The sequence below is a fragment of the Musa acuminata genome, chromosome BXJ1-8, assembly GCF_036884655.1.
Source record: "Musa acuminata AAA Group cultivar baxijiao chromosome BXJ1-8, Cavendish_Baxijiao_AAA, whole genome shotgun sequence".
Lineage (NCBI taxonomy): Eukaryota > Viridiplantae > Streptophyta > Magnoliopsida > Zingiberales > Musaceae > Musa > Musa acuminata.
In genome coordinates, this window is record NC_088334.1 from 46,739,543 (window position 1) to 46,755,862 (window position 16,320).

The 16,320-nt window shown below is 38.5% G+C and overlaps 3 protein-coding genes across 4 annotated transcripts; 2 read left to right on the top strand and 1 right to left on the bottom strand.

The window, feature by feature from the left end:
* Window positions 1-158: 158 nt before the first annotated feature.
* LOC103996271 (ribose-phosphate pyrophosphokinase 4) lies at window positions 159-6,153 on the top strand. The gene is made up of 7 exons (XM_009417159.3): window positions 159-930; window positions 2,307-2,622; window positions 3,940-4,035; window positions 4,152-4,220; window positions 4,306-4,434; window positions 5,527-5,626; window positions 5,703-6,153. The coding sequence occupies exons 1-7, from the start codon at window positions 815-817 to the stop codon at window positions 5,834-5,836; spliced, it is 960 nt and encodes a 319-aa protein (XP_009415434.2). The 5' UTR covers window positions 159-814; the 3' UTR covers window positions 5,837-6,153.
* A 144-nt stretch (window positions 6,154-6,297) lies between these two features.
* LOC135588273 (heavy metal-associated isoprenylated plant protein 28-like) lies at window positions 6,298-8,196 on the bottom strand. Its single transcript, XM_065080329.1, has 3 exons — window positions 7,403-8,196; window positions 7,216-7,288; window positions 6,298-7,132 (listed from the first exon to the last, which is right to left on the bottom strand). The coding sequence occupies exons 1-3, from the start codon at window positions 7,406-7,408 to the stop codon at window positions 6,945-6,947; spliced, it is 267 nt and encodes an 88-aa protein (XP_064936401.1). The 5' UTR covers window positions 7,409-8,196; the 3' UTR covers window positions 6,298-6,944.
* Window positions 8,197-10,597: 2,401 nt separating this feature from the next.
* Window positions 10,598-15,734, top strand: LOC103996269 (plant intracellular Ras-group-related LRR protein 4). Of its 2 annotated transcripts, XR_010476170.1 has the most exons (6): window positions 10,599-10,907; window positions 11,006-12,241; window positions 12,598-13,511; window positions 13,602-13,758; window positions 13,852-13,944; window positions 15,303-15,734. XR_010476170.1 is itself a non-coding variant. In XM_065080330.1 (5 exons), exons 2-4 carry the CDS (start codon window positions 11,638-11,640, stop codon window positions 13,743-13,745), a joined length of 1,662 nt encoding a protein of 553 aa, XP_064936402.1. In that variant the 5' UTR covers window positions 10,598-10,907; window positions 11,006-11,637; the 3' UTR covers window positions 13,746-13,758; window positions 15,303-15,734. The 2 variants fall into 2 exon arrangements, 1 of the variants encoding a protein (XP_064936402.1); XM_065080330.1 differs by lacking the exon at window positions 13,852-13,944 and having other exon boundaries at window positions 10,598-10,907.
* The last annotated feature ends 586 nt before the right edge of the window (window positions 15,735-16,320 follow it).

Here is a 16,320-nt window from a genome sequence, read left to right on the forward strand (position 1 = left end):
GCCACGGGCCCTGGAATGAGAGAGGACACTAATTCCGTCGTGGCAGCCTCTATGGCGGTCTTTTTGGCGGACCGGGACCACACCGTATCCTACACCTCGACCTGTCTAGTTTACTTGTCGTGGCCATTGAATCAGAATCAGACGGAAAGTAATCGCTGATGAGGCGAAGGAAACGGGAGAACAGCCCTGCCGTGCCTCCCAGCGATGGCGGCGGTCCTTTTCGGGCCCGGTATAGTGCTGTCAACACTAGAATCTGCTCACCAAGTATTCGATATAATGACCTGCTTGCTCTAGGCGCTAGATTTGAGACATTTCTTACCAGGTTTTGGTTTTTGGGATTAGCTCTTCTCATATTCCATCAATTGCAGCATCAATTCTTTTGTATCTGTATATCTTGATCGAGGTTTATGTCTTGAACCGCGGCGATTCTTTTGTATCATCCTGCAACTTGCATCATTAGATGCCGCTGCTAAAGGGTGGCTGTGGTTGTTGGCCTGTGTTATCTCGAGCCCAGAGCCCAAAATGTGATGGAAAGACTCCTTACGACTCGCCCGTGTAGGGTTCGCCTGAGCAGGGCTTTGCGTCCGTTGGGGGGTGTCGCAAATGTCATGCTTCAACAGTCGCCACCATTGAAATAAAAAAGTAATTTTGATTACAAAAGTCATCAGAATAAAGACCTGCCAGTCTTTGGGGCATCCGCGGTGGTGCGGGGGAATTTATTCAGCCTCTTCTTTATGTTGCAACCCATTTCCTCCTAAAGAGGCACGAGAAGAGAGTAGGTTTTGGCGGCAGCGGGCAGCGGTGGTGCTGGGAGATGGCTAAAAGAGCAAAGAAGCAGATAAACCTCTTCTACTGCGCTGAGTCTGAGGAGCTCGCCAGGAAGGTGGCCGACCACTCCGACGTGATCCAGCTCCAGACCATCACTTGGAGGTAGACCATCGTTTGATTTCCTTAGTTCCTTTTTGTGGTTCCGCGAGCGTCGTGTAGGAGCCGTTATCGAGTAGATAAGATAACTGAGATGGGTTCTAAGGCTTCTGCCTTAAAGATTTGATCTTTAGCGTTCTTGTCCTGCGCGTTGAATTTTGTGTGTGCACAGCGGATGCATGATTTTTTTAACTGAAATAGGATTTTGTTGTTCTTCATCTTTTGCTTCTATTTTTTCCTTCTGTACATTAAGTACCCAGATGCATTTTGCTGAACTCTCTTAGTGATGCGTTTTCCCCTAAGCTCTTGATTTTTATCTGTTCCTGCGTATTTGGAGTGTCTCGTCAAAATTAAGGCACATGTAGAGTTCTCGTTTGGTTGACTTTGTTATAGGTAAGTTTTTTTTTACTTAATCTGTTGTGCCTTTCACTTTTTTATGTTCAGCATGTATGAATCTGTGTGGGTGGTTTATCATTCTACCGCATAAAGTTACTTCGTTTCGTCCCTTCTGTTGCTGTTCTCTTGAACAAATGTTGACGTTGTTGATTTGTGGAATATGGGGATCTTATTTGGGAAGTTTTCTCCAAGAGCAGTCCGATTGTTGAACAGACTGCCTGCCTATTTGCAAATCAATTATTGTCTAGAAAGTGGTGTATCTTGATTACGTCTCTAAATGCAAATGGATTAACTTGACCCTAAAATATTCCAGACTAGATTTAAGATAGGAATTCATGATTATATTATAGTAAAGCATGTACATGCTAATCTATTAGGTCTTTTCGTTCACCCCTGTAACCATATTGAAATGTCTTCTCCTCCACACTTTGTGAGAAAATTACTAATGTCAAAAGACTTGGAACATAAATTATTTGCTTGAGGATTGCACCTTAATAAAATTGATGTTTCTAGAATCCACTAAATAGATCACATGGAATTGGTCCAAATTATGGTAAGGATTATGAAGTTACTTTGTTTTTTAGCTCAGTTAATAAATGAGGTTGCTGATTGATCTTTTACCTTCTACAAGAGCATCAGAATTAAGTGCTTAAGGAGTATCATCTTTCTGATGGATGAAGCAGGATCACCTATCATGTATGCTTCATCAAAGTTGATTCTTTTAAATGATTTGACCATATCACTGGGAACTAGTATTTATGGTATAAAGGGGGTTTCGATCAAATATATCCCATAGGAAGCTTGTATAGGTTGTTCATCTGTAGCTTCAGTTGACAAAGTCTTATTTTTAACTTTAATAATTTCTCTCCTCATTGACTATGTTGGTTATGTTTCCTTTGTCTTCATGATAAATTATTGTTAGAAGTTTGTTTTGCCAAAGTGAAATGTTATGTCTTAACTGATTCATTTTTCTATTATGTTATCAGGAACTTTGATGATGGATTCCCCAACCTTTTTATTAACAACGCACATGATATTAGAGGACAGCATGTTGCCTTTCTAGCCTCATTCAGCTCACCAGGAGTCATTTTTGAGCAAATATCTGCAATTTTTGCCTTGCCAAAACTATTTATTTCTTCTTTCACCTTGGTGTTGCCATTCTTCCCAACTGGTTCTTTTGAACGGATGGAAGAAGAAGGAGATGTGGCTACTGCATTTACAATGGCACGGATATTGTCAATGATTCCTAAGTCTCGGGGTGGTCCGACTAGTATTGTCATCTATGACATACATGCATTGCAGGTTTCTAGAAATTATTTTCAAGTTTTAATTTTTTGTTGAATATTCTGTATCTTAATTAGCAGCTTTCTGTACTTGTGATCTTGTTAACAGCCTTTTCTTCATAAATAGCATGCATCAATATTTGTCCTGTGAATTGGCACATCATGTATTCTTTCATTAGGTGCTTACTGCTTTTTCATGGGCAATAACTTTTAGCTCGTCACCTGTCCATAATTTAACTATATTTGACCAATGTTTGACAATTGATCTATGAGGAAAGCATCTTCTTATTTTATGTTAAAGTAGGATCAAGGCTTAATGGGCTGCACTAGCTTGAAGCATAACCTTAAAATGTTGAATGTTCTGTTACAGTCAAAATTATGTTTTTCTTCTTGTCCTGGTATAATGATGGTGTAATGTTTCAAATTCCTGAGCATTGAAAGATACACAGAGGAGTTTTAGACCCTTTCTTTCCTGCCAACTTAGTGACAAGTGGCACTCGTGATCCAATTTTTTAATGTTTAAGGACTATAAGTGCATGGGTATATTCTTTATACATATAATAAATATACTTCTTATGTTGTTAGAATAAATCACCGATCAAGTCCTTTAACAGACTTGCTTTATTTCTTTCTACTTAGTCTTTATTCTTTCACTCTTGTTTTGTTCGACCTTCACATCATGTTTTTGTGGGCAACCATTAATACAGTGGTGAAGTTGCTCCTTTGCAACCTGGGTACTAGAACTTGAGTTATGGAAATAATCTCTCCATGGGCTCTATATTGATGGGTGCTTTTTATTTGGCTTTATGTTTTTTTTTAAAAAAAAATCATATTTTGCATCATAAAGTTGTTTTTTGTATTATTTTTTTAATAATATCTTTCCTGACCTTAATTTCTCTTGTTGGGATATGTGCACAATCTTGTTGGCAACAACTTTCAGTTATATCAACAACTTTCAAATGTATCTTTTACTGATTTTACAACCAAATCTGTAATTCCAGCTTTTAACAAGTTGGTTCTGAATTTGGCTTTGACACAATGTTTTAGTGCTCAAAATTGTTGAGAAAGTGCATGTAAATATCAACAACTGGTCTCGTCTGATATGAAAATATGTTAAAGCACATTTATTCGGTGCCTAATTTTTTTTTTGTGATGACTTCTTTGCTTCAGATTATTCTTGTATATGCTGATCTCGATATAGTTTGATCCTTAGATGAACCATTGTATAAACAATTCTTCAAGTCTCAAGATGATTTCATATGCCTATTTTTCATATATCAACCTTGTTTCATATGTCCAAGCATTATGTGTCATATCTTCTTATTGATTTTCTCAGGAAAGATTTTACTTTGGGGATGATGTCTTGCCTTGCTTTGAAACTGGCATTCCACTATTGTTGCAGCGTCTTCATGAACTTCCCGATGCAGATAATGTATCCATTTAATTATCCACACAGTTATTTTAGATCTAAAAATTATATCGTATCGCAATTTTGCTGTTATGTATCTTGACTCGATCCACTGACCCATGTGATTGTCACCCACATAGATAACTATAGCTTTCCCAGATGATGGGGCATGGAAGCGGTTTCACAAGCTGTTGATGCACTTTCCAATGGTTAGATTGTTGGTCATGAACAGTGAATACAATAAATGTAGTTCTCAAGGAGTTTCTGACTGAAGGTTCAATTATTAAATAACAGGTTGTTTGTGCAAAGGTTCGTGAAGGTGACAAGAGAATAGTTCGAATTAAGGAAGGGAATCCTGAGGGTCAACATGTTGTTATCGTGGATGATTTGGTGCAATCTGGTGGCACTCTTATTGAATGTCAGGTATCACATTGAGATGAGTCACAGAAGTTCTGTAGAGTTTTGACTCTACTATCTTCTTGCTCGTGCATCCTGTTGATGAAAACCCTGCACCTTATTAGCAAAAGAAAATTTAACCCCTGAATTTCTGTATTATTAGCTCTTAATCTCAGGAAGTATACTGATAAGTTCATCTATGATAGTGGTGGTCTAAAATTTCTGCGTAGATTACCTCTTCGCTCTTCAATTCATATGCATCTTGCACTGTTCAATCTACCAGTTGTACTGAGTTATGTAGTTGGTACTTTTGGTTCCAATCTATAATGTAGTGATAATTAACATGCTTCTAATTACATTCTTAATTATCCTTCTATTATCTGCTTTGCTATATCTGAGAAATGCTAGTCAATTTAAAAGTGATATACTCTGACAAAAAGGTCTTGGTGTGTATAGCAGCTAGAACACCCGAAGTAATTTGAGACTAATTTGATGTTCCTAGTAGGCAAAATTCTCTAACCAGAAGGTCCTTATGATGAGAGGATCAAAGGGCACCAGACAATCAAAACCCTCCTGTAAATATTTGTATTGTCAGGATAATTCATGTACATATTCTGACTGTTGTAGACAATGAAAACTTTTATTTTGTAAATTTAAAAACCATACGTGGTCATTTACGATATAAAGGAATATCTGATCTATACACATTCAACATAAGAATGAGCTGAACTAATTTTTTATGTACTATATTTGCATTTTAATGCATTTCTGTTAAAGAATGTTCGGATAAAGAGAATGGTGAGCATCAGGAAATCTATTAAAACTCATTTTATTGGTTCCTTAGTACTCTTTCAAAGATTCTCGTTATGTTATAGTATCTATGAAGATGAACATCAGAAATATTTGAAGCCACCAGCCTAAGCACAATCATTTTCCTGTTGTTTCATGCTTCTTGGTTTACAAAGGATCAAATACATACATGCTATTTTTTAGGTAAATGTTGATTTAGCTTACATCTGAATCACCAATCGTTGAGCTTTTTTACTGTCAAATATTGCTGGCAGTCTCCATAAGACTTGGTCACACGACACAATAGTTCCATTTGCTTTTGATTTGCAGAAAGTTTTAGCTGCTCATGGTGCTGGAAAAGTAAGTGCTTATGTCACCCATGGTGTGTTCCCCAAGAGATCATGGGAGCGATTTCTACACAATAATGCTGGTACAAACTCATTTTAGATATTGGGCAAGTTCTTCAATGGCATTTTCATGTTCTAATAATATTCTGTGTTCCTTAGAGGGTTCTGATCATCAATTTGCATACTTTTGGATAACCGACTCATGCCCACTTACGGTGAAGGCCATAGCTAACAAGGCTCCATTTGAGGTGCTCAGTCTTGCTGGCTCTATTGCGACTGCCCTTCAGATCTAGATTTTCTATGGCAGCTATGTTATGTCGACAACATTGTTTGAACCATCCTGACTCTTTAAACAAACTCGTGCCTGCCTTGATCCTCTTAAAAATTCTCTCATCTTTTCCATTTGTGCTGTTCAGTGAGAACATACATATCAACTTCCCAGCCGCATTTTTAGCAGTCTGTTCTTCCAAACTACTCTGGAATTTGTCCCTTGCTATGTACTGACGAACCTACACAAACAAATTGCTGGGAAAACATGTTTCTGGTCCTTTGCACCAAATCTGGTTGATCATATGCTGAAGGTTCTTTGCTGAAACAAGATTATCATGTATCTGAGTACTCTTTGTGGACTTGCATGTGTCGACATTTTTTGAACCTTCAACACTTATTAGCGTGTTCATGATTTATATGTGGAGATTATGATTACATAAAATCGAAAGGTTCATGGATCGAGTCTAGGATCGGCAATATTTCAGTTTTTCAGCCAATGGTATCCATCCTATTGCTTTGAGTTGCTATAATACTTCAGTTTACTCGGCATCAGATATGAGTTTACAAGGTCTAGATGGGTCTATTACTATTAATTTGAACCTAACTATGTTGAATCACTTATTCATTTACTGTTTTGGATCAAATTAGAACTATAAGTTTAATATTTGAATTATGTTTGAATTGAACCTTGATGTAGCACTCCAGTTTAACATTTAATGTCGCCATTAACACCTTTATGCAGGTTCGTCTTCCTTGTGCACTAAACCACCAGCTCATTGACATAAAACGTTGGGTGTGCAGCCTATTGTTTCTCGAAGAAGACGACTTGTGTAACCTAGAAAACCTTGCGTGTGCATGCAGAACCTCACCACACATCATCTATGGCTATACCATCCTCATCCTGTGATCATTCCGTGAGCAGAGATCCCTACTGAATTCAACCATCTGGTTTACCACCTCTTAGTTACAGAAAACACAGGGGGGTTATTAGGATGAACACAGATAACTCTTCTCAGAGCTTGTGGCAGTAAAACATGGCCACCGGTCCCCTCTCAAACAAAGGAAAAGGCAGAAGAAACAAATGAACAAAGATATGATAGTGTTGTTAGGATGTGTATGCATTGCGGCTCCCTAAAAGAAACTGTAGGTGTTGAACATGACGCTTCCAGTGGCATAGGTGCTGAGTATCTCATTATGCGCAGACCAGAACTCAGCACGCAGCCCCACTCTCCTGAGGGCCTTCACGACCTTATTCCTGTTTGCATACCCGGTGATCACCACCTTCTCGATGCTGGCCTCCACCTCAACCCTCTCTATCCCTGCCAAACATTAACAATGAGCACAGAGACCGTCACGATGTATTACTATCACCGGGTGAACATTGCAGAGTTTTGGATCACACCTTTGACTTTGGATAGGCATTTCCTCAATCTCTTCTCATGCAATGCCACCATGTCCACCTTCAGCTCAATAGTCTGTGGCACCAAAAGTGATACTAGCATGAGCTTGTTCTCATCGAACTCGAGAAGCCATTTGCATGGTTCATATTGCTGTAATGCAGAGAAACGAAATGGTAGCTAGATTGTTACCTCCATGAAGAAGAAGAAGACTCCAGGGTTGCACTGTGATTCTGGGAGAGTGTGGGAGAAGGAAGCAGGCACATGAAAGCAGAGGGAATCGATAAGTCTGGAAGGAGAATGCCGGGTGGGTTATATAGTGAAGGCAGCAAAAGATGCCAAAGGGGGCTGAAGTGATTCCGAGAGTTCAATTAAGGAATAATATTCTTCCTTTGGCTGCTTTTGTAAAGGAAAGCGTGGTAGCTAGAAACAAGGCAGCGAGTGGACCGAGGTGGATGGGGTTGCGGGGAGCTCAAGAATCTAGGCTTGCCCTGAGGAAAAGAGAGAGGAGCTGCGAGCAATGGGTGATGATGATGAGGGTGGTGGTGGTGGTGGTGGCGGTGGCCATTGACGAGTCCAAGCTGGCTTTTGTGGGATGTATGAGAAGCGAGAGGACAGACAACAACACAGTTAAGAATGTCTGGAGATTGCAGGCAAGGATACTAAAAAAGAAAGGGAAAGAGAAAGGGAGAGTGGCTAAAGAAAAAGAAGAGAGAGAGAGAGAGAGAGAGAGATCTCTTGTCGAGAATTAGACCATGATGCAAGTTTGGTATTCCTTTGTCTGGAGATTGCTTGCGATGGGGCAGGAGGATGACTCTCTGCAGGCATTTGGAGACATCATCACTGTGGCAGAAAACATCACCGAACCTCTTTTTAAGGTTACATGCAACGAGAGATTGATGAACGTCATTTGGATGTGTGTGTTGGTTTCTTAGATTCGTCAAAGTTAATGGAGCATTACCAAATTTCATTGCGTTAAAATAGTTTTCTTTTCTGATGTTTGTAATACTGCCCAGCATTATACATATTCGAATCAACATAAATTAAAAATATTTTTTTTTATTTTTTAGAACTCGATATAGGTCAATGTTTCGACACTTGATATAAGTACAAAGGTGATATCAATACCAGGTTTGATAGATGTCATGAAACTTTGAATCTTTAAGGTATTCAACCTTATTGTATTCATCGTTAAATAGCTTCTAAGAATAATTTTTTTTATTAAAATTTTACATTTTAATACAACTTGATGGATACAATCAAATTACAACATATCTCATCGAGATTAACATACGATAAATTTGATATTAACTTTCAGATTTATAAATTAAATTTTATATATTTATCATCGATAAATTTTATATACGATAAATTTTATATATTATATTTATAAATTAAATTAATTTTCAGATTAGCATACTAAGTAATAAGGAATTGCTTTCAATTTATTTCTCTCTTGTAAATCAATCATGACTATTTACTTAAAGAACTATCTATCTCATTGAGGTGAGTGGTGGGATTCTCCATCAGGGGGAAACTGGTGCCATGGAAAAAGATGTTGTGGGAGATGGGGGCATCTGTGAGAAAGTAAGAAATTGTAAGATATAGAAAGATGGAATTGTGTAGTATATGAGCTTCAAGGAGTGGGGGCCATTGTCCCTCAACTTGCTGAATAAAGCCATGAGTCATGTTGCCCAGCTTGCATTGGGAGGTGCTTCTCACATCCACTTTGTCAAAACTCACAAACTTATCATTCATTTCCAGGATAAAAAAGGAGTGGAATGGTACTATGAGCAAGGAAATTTGACCATACCAAAGAGATGAGTGTGGTGAAAAAAAAGAGGAAATAATTTCAATTTGAATGGTTATGTGGAAACAATACATTGGATTTTATAGGAAAAACACTTAATACTCAAGTAATTATGGTTACTAAGCAAAACAAAGTCTACAGAATAGAATATTTGGGTTATCATCAATTTCTAATAAACTATTGCTAGTCCACACTACTTGTTGGGTAGAACTGACAAGTGGTGATACAGATGAAATCCTAATACTGACATGTTGAAGAAAGCCAAGGAAGAAAATAAAGGATGCCATCAGAGCAGAAAAAAAATCTGAGGATGATTGGATGGTCCATTCAAACTTGATCTTCATGATTTTTTTTTGATGTAGATTAGACTTCCCCCCTCCTGATTAGTTTTCTGACATCTTTATTGGTGAGATGTGATTTTTCTCCTTAGTAAACTCATCTTATTGATTATTTTCCATTGATTGTGATCAGTTTATGGAGTCTTGCCTGTGGTTTTTCACATAAATGTGTTGCCATGTGGTTTATGATTTTTATCTTCTTATTTTCATACTTGTTTTATTTGTCTGAATGGTTTTCTTATAGCCTTATTAATATATCTTTCTTACATTACATGAAGAGAGAAAAATAAATAAATAAAAAATGATTGTCTGGTTGGTCTTACAAGCTGTTGAATCAACTTGAGAAAATATATTTAATTCAAAATCCATACATCCTGTTTGATCAAATCATTGCATTGATGATTGATGCTGAGAATAAGAACTGAATCACGTAAAATATGTGGTTGTGATGAGTAAGTAGTACTTCTGTGCCAGTTGTTCATCCTCGACAAATTTGCTCTCGAGAACGAAGCCATCTCGGTATACTTGCTCGATGCTACAACTTTATACTGTGCTAGTTTTGCTAAGGCAGAGACGGAGAGAAGGAACACTCGATCCCAGATTTGCTCCGAAGCACTATGCTTCACCACCGGTACGACTGCTCGGTACAGTTGATCTGCTGACCAATCAACCTTCTCCCATGGCGCATCATCTAAGGAGGGAAGGGCATTACGGCTGCTCCAGCAACCCTATATATATATATATATATATATATATATATTCGACTGCATCTCCCTATTCACATCACATTCCTGTGTATGTTTCCGAGTTGTAAGAATTCTGTTCTTGAGTATACTTCTCCAGAAATATGAGATTTGTTTCATCGTACTGAGCTCAAAACCTGGAGAGTATGCATGTTGTTGTGAATAAGAAGCAATGTTGTAGCACGTCAAAAGCTCAATGAATGAGGCTCAGTTCATATCAAGTTAAAAAGGAAGATTAGTAATCAATCCGTTGGGGAAGAAGCCATACTCACCAGTTCATGCGACCAGAATGCAGTAAGTGTATGCATCATTAATAAACTAATAGATCTCGAGTCCAGTTCTCATGGTAAGTTTGTGATGATGAAGTGAGAGCAGTGCTCAACAAGGCAACCCAAAGTAGATTTACCTGCAAATGAGCCGTAGGTCTCGGAAATGGAGATAAGATCAAAAGAAGCATATAATAAATGATGGGCCACGAGAGCCACAAGGACGTGTTGGTGGATCCATTACGCCGGCGCCGGTAGGACCATCGCCCACTGCTTGCCTTCCCGTCCCATGTTCTCCTTCGCTCTCTGTTTTTATAGTATCAGATCAGCAGAAACCCATAAATCCAGCTTACATTTGTTTTGTATTAAGACAAAGTGGCCTTCTTGAGTGGCTCTTCTTCTCTCTCTCTCTCTCTCTCTCTCTCTCTCTCTTAGGATCAAACTAACAGTAGCCCATAATTCCAGCTTACATTTATTATTACAGGACAATTTCCTAATAGCTGAGAGCAGATACAGCTGGATTTTGAGGGACACAGAGAGGTGCAGTGGCTTATTTATTGAGCTCCTTTTCCAGGTCCTATTTTTATATATTTCTGATTTATTTACACTGGTTTCTCTATTTTTTTATGGTAGAGCAGTGCGCTGTTGTGAAGCGAAATCGAGAAGAGAGAGAGAGAGAGAGAAGAGAGGGACGGAGGGAGAAATGTACGCGATTTGTAATAAAGATCGCTACTTTATCGTCCTTCCGGGCGTTCCGTTTCCTCATCACTGTTGCCTCGCTGTCTTCCTCAGGGATCCATGAGATAGAAGCCCTGCTCTCTCTATCTCTCTTGCTTCTTCGTTGGTGGTTCATCTGTTTCTCTCTTCGCAATTAGAGCTTGTGTTGGTGAGATCCCGTTATAATTGGGTGAGACTCTAGGGAATTGATGTAAAAGATTGGGTTTTTCTTCTTGGTTTGTGGAGAAGGATGGGTTTTTGAGGCCGTCTTTCGAGATTTCCTACGCGTGATTCTTCTCGTGGTTGGAGAATTTTCTGGATTTGCTCATCGCCATTGTGCTCAAAGCGGCGCCTTTCGGGTAGTGCTGCGCCAGAGTTCAGATCTTTGTTGAATTTGTGTGGGGAAGATGATTTAGGTGGTCTCCTTTTTCTTGCTTGTTACCCAAAACTTGTTCTGGAAAAGCAAAGGAGCTCGTGAGGTGATATCTTTTTCTCTCATCGAAGCTCCCCAAACAGTTCCTCCTGATCTGCGTGTCTGAATTTGTTGCAAGAAATGGCTTCTTCTTTACATTCTGTCGACAGTGTTGTCGAAGAGATCATGAGGCTTCATCGATCTCTGCCGCCACGACCAGGAATAGATGAGGTTGAGGCTGCGATGGCGTTAGTTCGCAACGTGGACAAGGAAGAGCAAACCCGCATCGATGCCATCCAGAATCAGAATAAGGGATTCGAGGTCCCCGAAGAGCTCTTCTTTGTGCTGCAAGAGATGCAGAAGAATGTAGTGTGCCATCAGAGCAAAGAACAGAAGCGGGAAGCTCTTAAGTTGCTTGATCTGGAAAACGTCCATATCTTGTTTGATAAATTGATCCAGAGAGCATCCAGCTGTCTTCCTTCAAGCTCAAGTGGATTGGCTCCATCAATCCCTATGAACTCTGAGAAGGTTAGCACGGCCAATCTCAAGACTCCTACTGGTTATTCAAGTAGCCCCACATCTGTCTTCTATTCAGAGAAAGAGGCTGGAAGGAGCAGTGATCGTGTTACTAGAGATGACAGTTTCCTGAAAATACCAAAGTCCCATATAGATGGGATTGGTACTAAGTCCCACCTGTCCGGAGGAATGATCCCAAACCAGACAACTAGGAAAGAAGTTATTTCTGGTAAGTGATTATAGTTTAATTAGGCAACAAGTTACCTGTGATAAGTGATTATAGTTTGTGTATTCTTCTGCTCCTGCTAGAATTTGTGCAATATTTGAAATGCTTGATAATTTTCTTTACAAAAAATTTTGGACCAATGAAGCATTGATTTAGGTTTTATATATGCAATGGTGCTCAGAGTATTATACAGATATCTACTGTTTAGAAGAGAGAAACATGACTGTAGGAAAGTTCATTGAGTCAGTTCTAACAGAAGCTTAGGATTGGAATGTCAGCAGTAGGCATGTACATCGTTATGGAAGCTCTTGAAATATATATGGTTATCTGTGTTTGCTTATTCTTGATGTATCGTGCAGGAGAAGAAGGTGGGAAGCTGAGCCTTATTAAACTAGCTAGCTTGATTGAAGTCTCTGCAAAGAAAGGCAATCATGAACTCAATCTTCAGAATAAGCTGATGGATCAAATAGATTGGTTACCTGATTCGATTGGGAAGCTCTCTGGCCTGGTTACTCTTGACCTTTCAGAAAATCGAATTGTAGCCTTGCCTGCCACGATCGGCTCTCTTTTTTCTTTAACAAGATTGGACCTCCACTCGAATAGAATTTCTCAAGTTCCTGATTCTATTGGGGATCTTTGTAGCCTGCTGTTTCTAGATCTGAGAGGGAATAATTTAACATCGTTGCCATCTATATTTGGTAAATTAGTGCATCTTGAGGAACTTGACTTGAGCTCAAACCAGCTTTCCTCACTGCCAGACGCAATTGGGAATCTTATACGGTTGAAGAAATTAAATGCAGAAACAAATGACATTGAGGAGCTCCCACACACTATTGGGCATTGTGTCGCTCTTGTTGAGCTTCGGTTAGATTATAATCGTCTGAAGGGCCTTCCAGAAGCTGTTGGGAGGTTAGAATCTTTGGAGATTCTCTCTGTTCGCTACAATAATATCAAAGGACTTCCAACAACAATGACATCATTATCAAAGTTGAAGGAGCTTGATGTTAGCTTTAATGAGCTTGAATCAATTCCTGAGAGCTTATGCCTTGCAACTACACTTATCAAACTAAACGTAGGGAATAACTTTGCCGATTTACAATCTCTTCCACGTTCCATTGGCAATCTTGAGTTGCTTGAGGAGCTAGATATCAGCAACAACCAGATTAGAGTTCTTCCTGATTCTTTTGGGATGTTGTCGCAGCTTCGTGTGCTTCATGCAGAAGAGAACCCCTTGGAGGTTCCACCAAGGCATATAGCTGAGATGGGTGCACAAGTAAATATTTTCTGCATTATTTTGATTGCATTCACACATTTCATTTTACGTTGGAGGATGATCTAATAATTTATTTTCATATTTCTGAAGGCTGTTGTGCAGTACGTGGCTGAATATGTCACTAAAAAGGATGTTAAGGTGCAACCTGAAAAGTCCAAGCCATGTTGGGTTCAGTATTGCTTTTTCTGTAGACCTAACAAAAGGAAGCATGACGGCTTCAGCTATGTAAACTAATTATTGATTTCAGGTAACATGATGAATCTTTGATCATTAATGTTTTGTTGTCGGTCATCTCAGCTTTCATTCCAGTATCCAAATTCCACATGCAATTAATTTGCAGGGGATCATCTTTCCTGATGTGGATGCGTGATCTTGATGCACACTTGCAAACAGTTTTTTCCGGATTCATGTAACAAATGTCTCTACTATCTTGGTCCGTTGTTTTACTTGTATTTCTTCTTTGAATTCGTAAGAGGTGTGCCTATTACTTGCTGCAAATAGAAAAGAAAAAGCACTCAACAATTTAATTCTTTACATATTTGTTGTAGTTATCTGTCTTTAGATTGTAGTGACAGATTTATTTTTTGGAGAACTCAAGTAACTAATTCGTTCTTTCACTGTCAATAAAGTGTTTACTTTTAGAGTACCAGTGTTGTCTGGATCTGTGCATCAACCATTTTGGAATTAAGAAAGTTGATTGATGACTAGGAGTTTGTTGCTTATCGTATTTAGTTTGCATGTATTCTTAGAATAACTTAATCCTATTCCACGGTGGACGATGTATACATGAGATGGTCAACCAATCAGAAGGTATATTATCCATTTTAATCATGCTCTTCCCAGCTAACTATTGTTTACTTGTATCAGTTTAGTTTGGGTGTCAGCAGGATGTTCTTCTTACATAAACCAACTTTTCAATCAATTCATCAGTTCTCTAAGCTGCTAAAATGCTAATTGTACATGGTTGGGATGAGAGAAGCAGACTAGGATTCATATTCTATCATGTGCTGTACATGATGCAAAATAAATGAAGATGGGTTTAACCCAATCTGCATGAGAGGTGTTAATATCCAAGTATTTTTATGTTAAAAGCTATGATGATTGCAGGAAAACAAAATAGAGTGATTAACTGGTTAGTCAATTTTGCTAGAATTGTTAAGTTGATTTTTTTTAAGGATAATTGATATTATCTGATGCGAAGGATCTTACCTACTGCTAGAATGAATGGCTAGGATAGCGATATCATGATCAGCAGTAAACTACAAGAAACACTAGTTTCTTTATTTTATTTTATTATTATTATTTTTTTGTGGAGTGGATAAGGCGATGAAAATGAAAGTTGGATCTAAAACCTCGAAGGTTAAAAGTTTTTGCCAGCTAAGAAAGATGGCGTCTGACTTTGAATTCCTGATCTAAAGTAACAAGTCAAAGATTTTGTCACATGATAATTAATTATGTAAACTTAAAATGTTGATTGGTGATATATTAAATCAATTTATAAAAGATCAAAAATTTATAATATTATTAATAATTTTTAAATTTGATAAATTGATAAATTGGACACTTAAAATAAGCATCGAGTTCATGCGATAAATTTGTACCCCTAAAAGACTGATACACTTGGCAGCAGATATGACATGGAGTTAGTACAGCCCATATAAACATCTGTGGTAGTATATTTGGCCCAGTAGCTGTAATCGGAAGGCCATTAGTTGAGACCATCGCGACATAACCTTTCACCAAAGCGTCAAACTCTTACCCTGTCTTTCTGTTGCACATTTCATCATACAGAAGAGGGGATCGAGCGATGGCACGGCGAGGCGCCGGAGGAGGAGACGGGAGCGCGCTAAAGAGGGCTCTGTTGGTGTCAGGAGGCCTGGCGCTGGCGTGGCTTGCGGTGGAAACCGCCTTCAAGCCCCTCCTCGACCGCCTCCGTGGCGCCATCTCCCGCTCAGACCCCGCCCACGACCCTGATGACGACGACGACTTGCGGGGTGATGAGAAGGGCGATACTCGTGGCAGGAACAAAGCCCTAAACGAGGAGCAGCAGGACGGCGGAGCTCCCCCCTCCAATTAGATCCTTGCCCGTGACTCGTGTTGGTTGAGAGGTCTCAACCCAACCTCCGTACTTCGCTCCGTTCACCTAAAGACTTACTGGTCTTGTTATCGTCGGATTGCTTGTTTTCATCGACACCATGTGCTCGCATATATTCCTTCCTTCCATTCTTGCCCGCAATGTGCTTGTGATATTGCGTTAATACGGATCATACTGCCTTCCGTGTTATCACATACTCAAAATGATATTAAAACAGGATTTAAAAGATAATTTTACAATATTATTTTTATTATTTAAAAAAATAAAAAAAAATCTTATTAGAAAATAAAATAAAATAGTGTTACTCAATTATTGGAAAGTGAAACAGTAGATAGAAAGGAGATCTTTTTAGTGATCCTATCTCTTCCTCTTCATCCGTTCTTGTAGATTATTGATTTTTCGACAATTGAAGTTGGTTTCTTGACTATTGCTTCCAGAAATTAATATCAATAAAAATAATATTTTAAAATTATTTTTAAATTTTATTTTAGTATTTTTTTATTTGACAGCACTTGTAGTGTTTATATTAGAGGAGTTGTTGGTGTGAGAAAAAAAATAAAATATTTTATTTTTTAAGTATAAAGGACTTAATTTTTTAAAATAGAAAGATTAAAATATTAAAGATAATTAATAATAAAAATAATATATAATTAGTCCGTTTTACAAGCCCTAATCTGATATAGCTAATAAGCACCGCTTCAACACGCTGTGGAC

What these genes read in the sequence shown, in the direction of transcription:
- LOC103996271 (XM_009417159.3), top strand. Translation starts at nt 815, where the DNA reads ATGGCTAAAAGAGCAAAGAAGCAGATAAACCTCTTCTACTGCGCTGAG. An exon ending in TGTTGATGCACTTTCCAATG is followed by an intron (nt 4,221 to 4,305) that starts GTTAGATTGTTG and finishes ATTAAATAACAG; the next exon opens with GTTGTTTGTGCAAAGGTTCG. An exon ending in GCACTCTTATTGAATGTCAG is followed by an intron (nt 4,435 to 5,526) that starts GTATCACATTGA and finishes TTTGATTTGCAG; the next exon opens with AAAGTTTTAGCTGCTCATGG.
- LOC135588273 (XM_065080329.1), bottom strand. An exon ending in ATGCCTATCCAAAGTCAAAG is followed by an intron (nt 7,133 to 7,215) that starts GTGTGATCCAAA and finishes AATGTTTGGCAG; the next exon opens with GGATAGAGAGGGTTGAGGTG.
- LOC103996269 (XM_065080330.1), top strand. Translation starts at nt 11,638, where the DNA reads ATGGCTTCTTCTTTACATTCTGTCGACAGTGTTGTCGAAGAGATCATG. An exon ending in TAGGAAAGAAGTTATTTCTG is followed by an intron (nt 12,242 to 12,597) that starts GTAAGTGATTAT and finishes TGTATCGTGCAG; the next exon opens with GAGAAGAAGGTGGGAAGCTG. An exon ending in TAGCTGAGATGGGTGCACAA is followed by an intron (nt 13,512 to 13,601) that starts GTAAATATTTTC and finishes ATATTTCTGAAG; the next exon opens with GCTGTTGTGCAGTACGTGGC.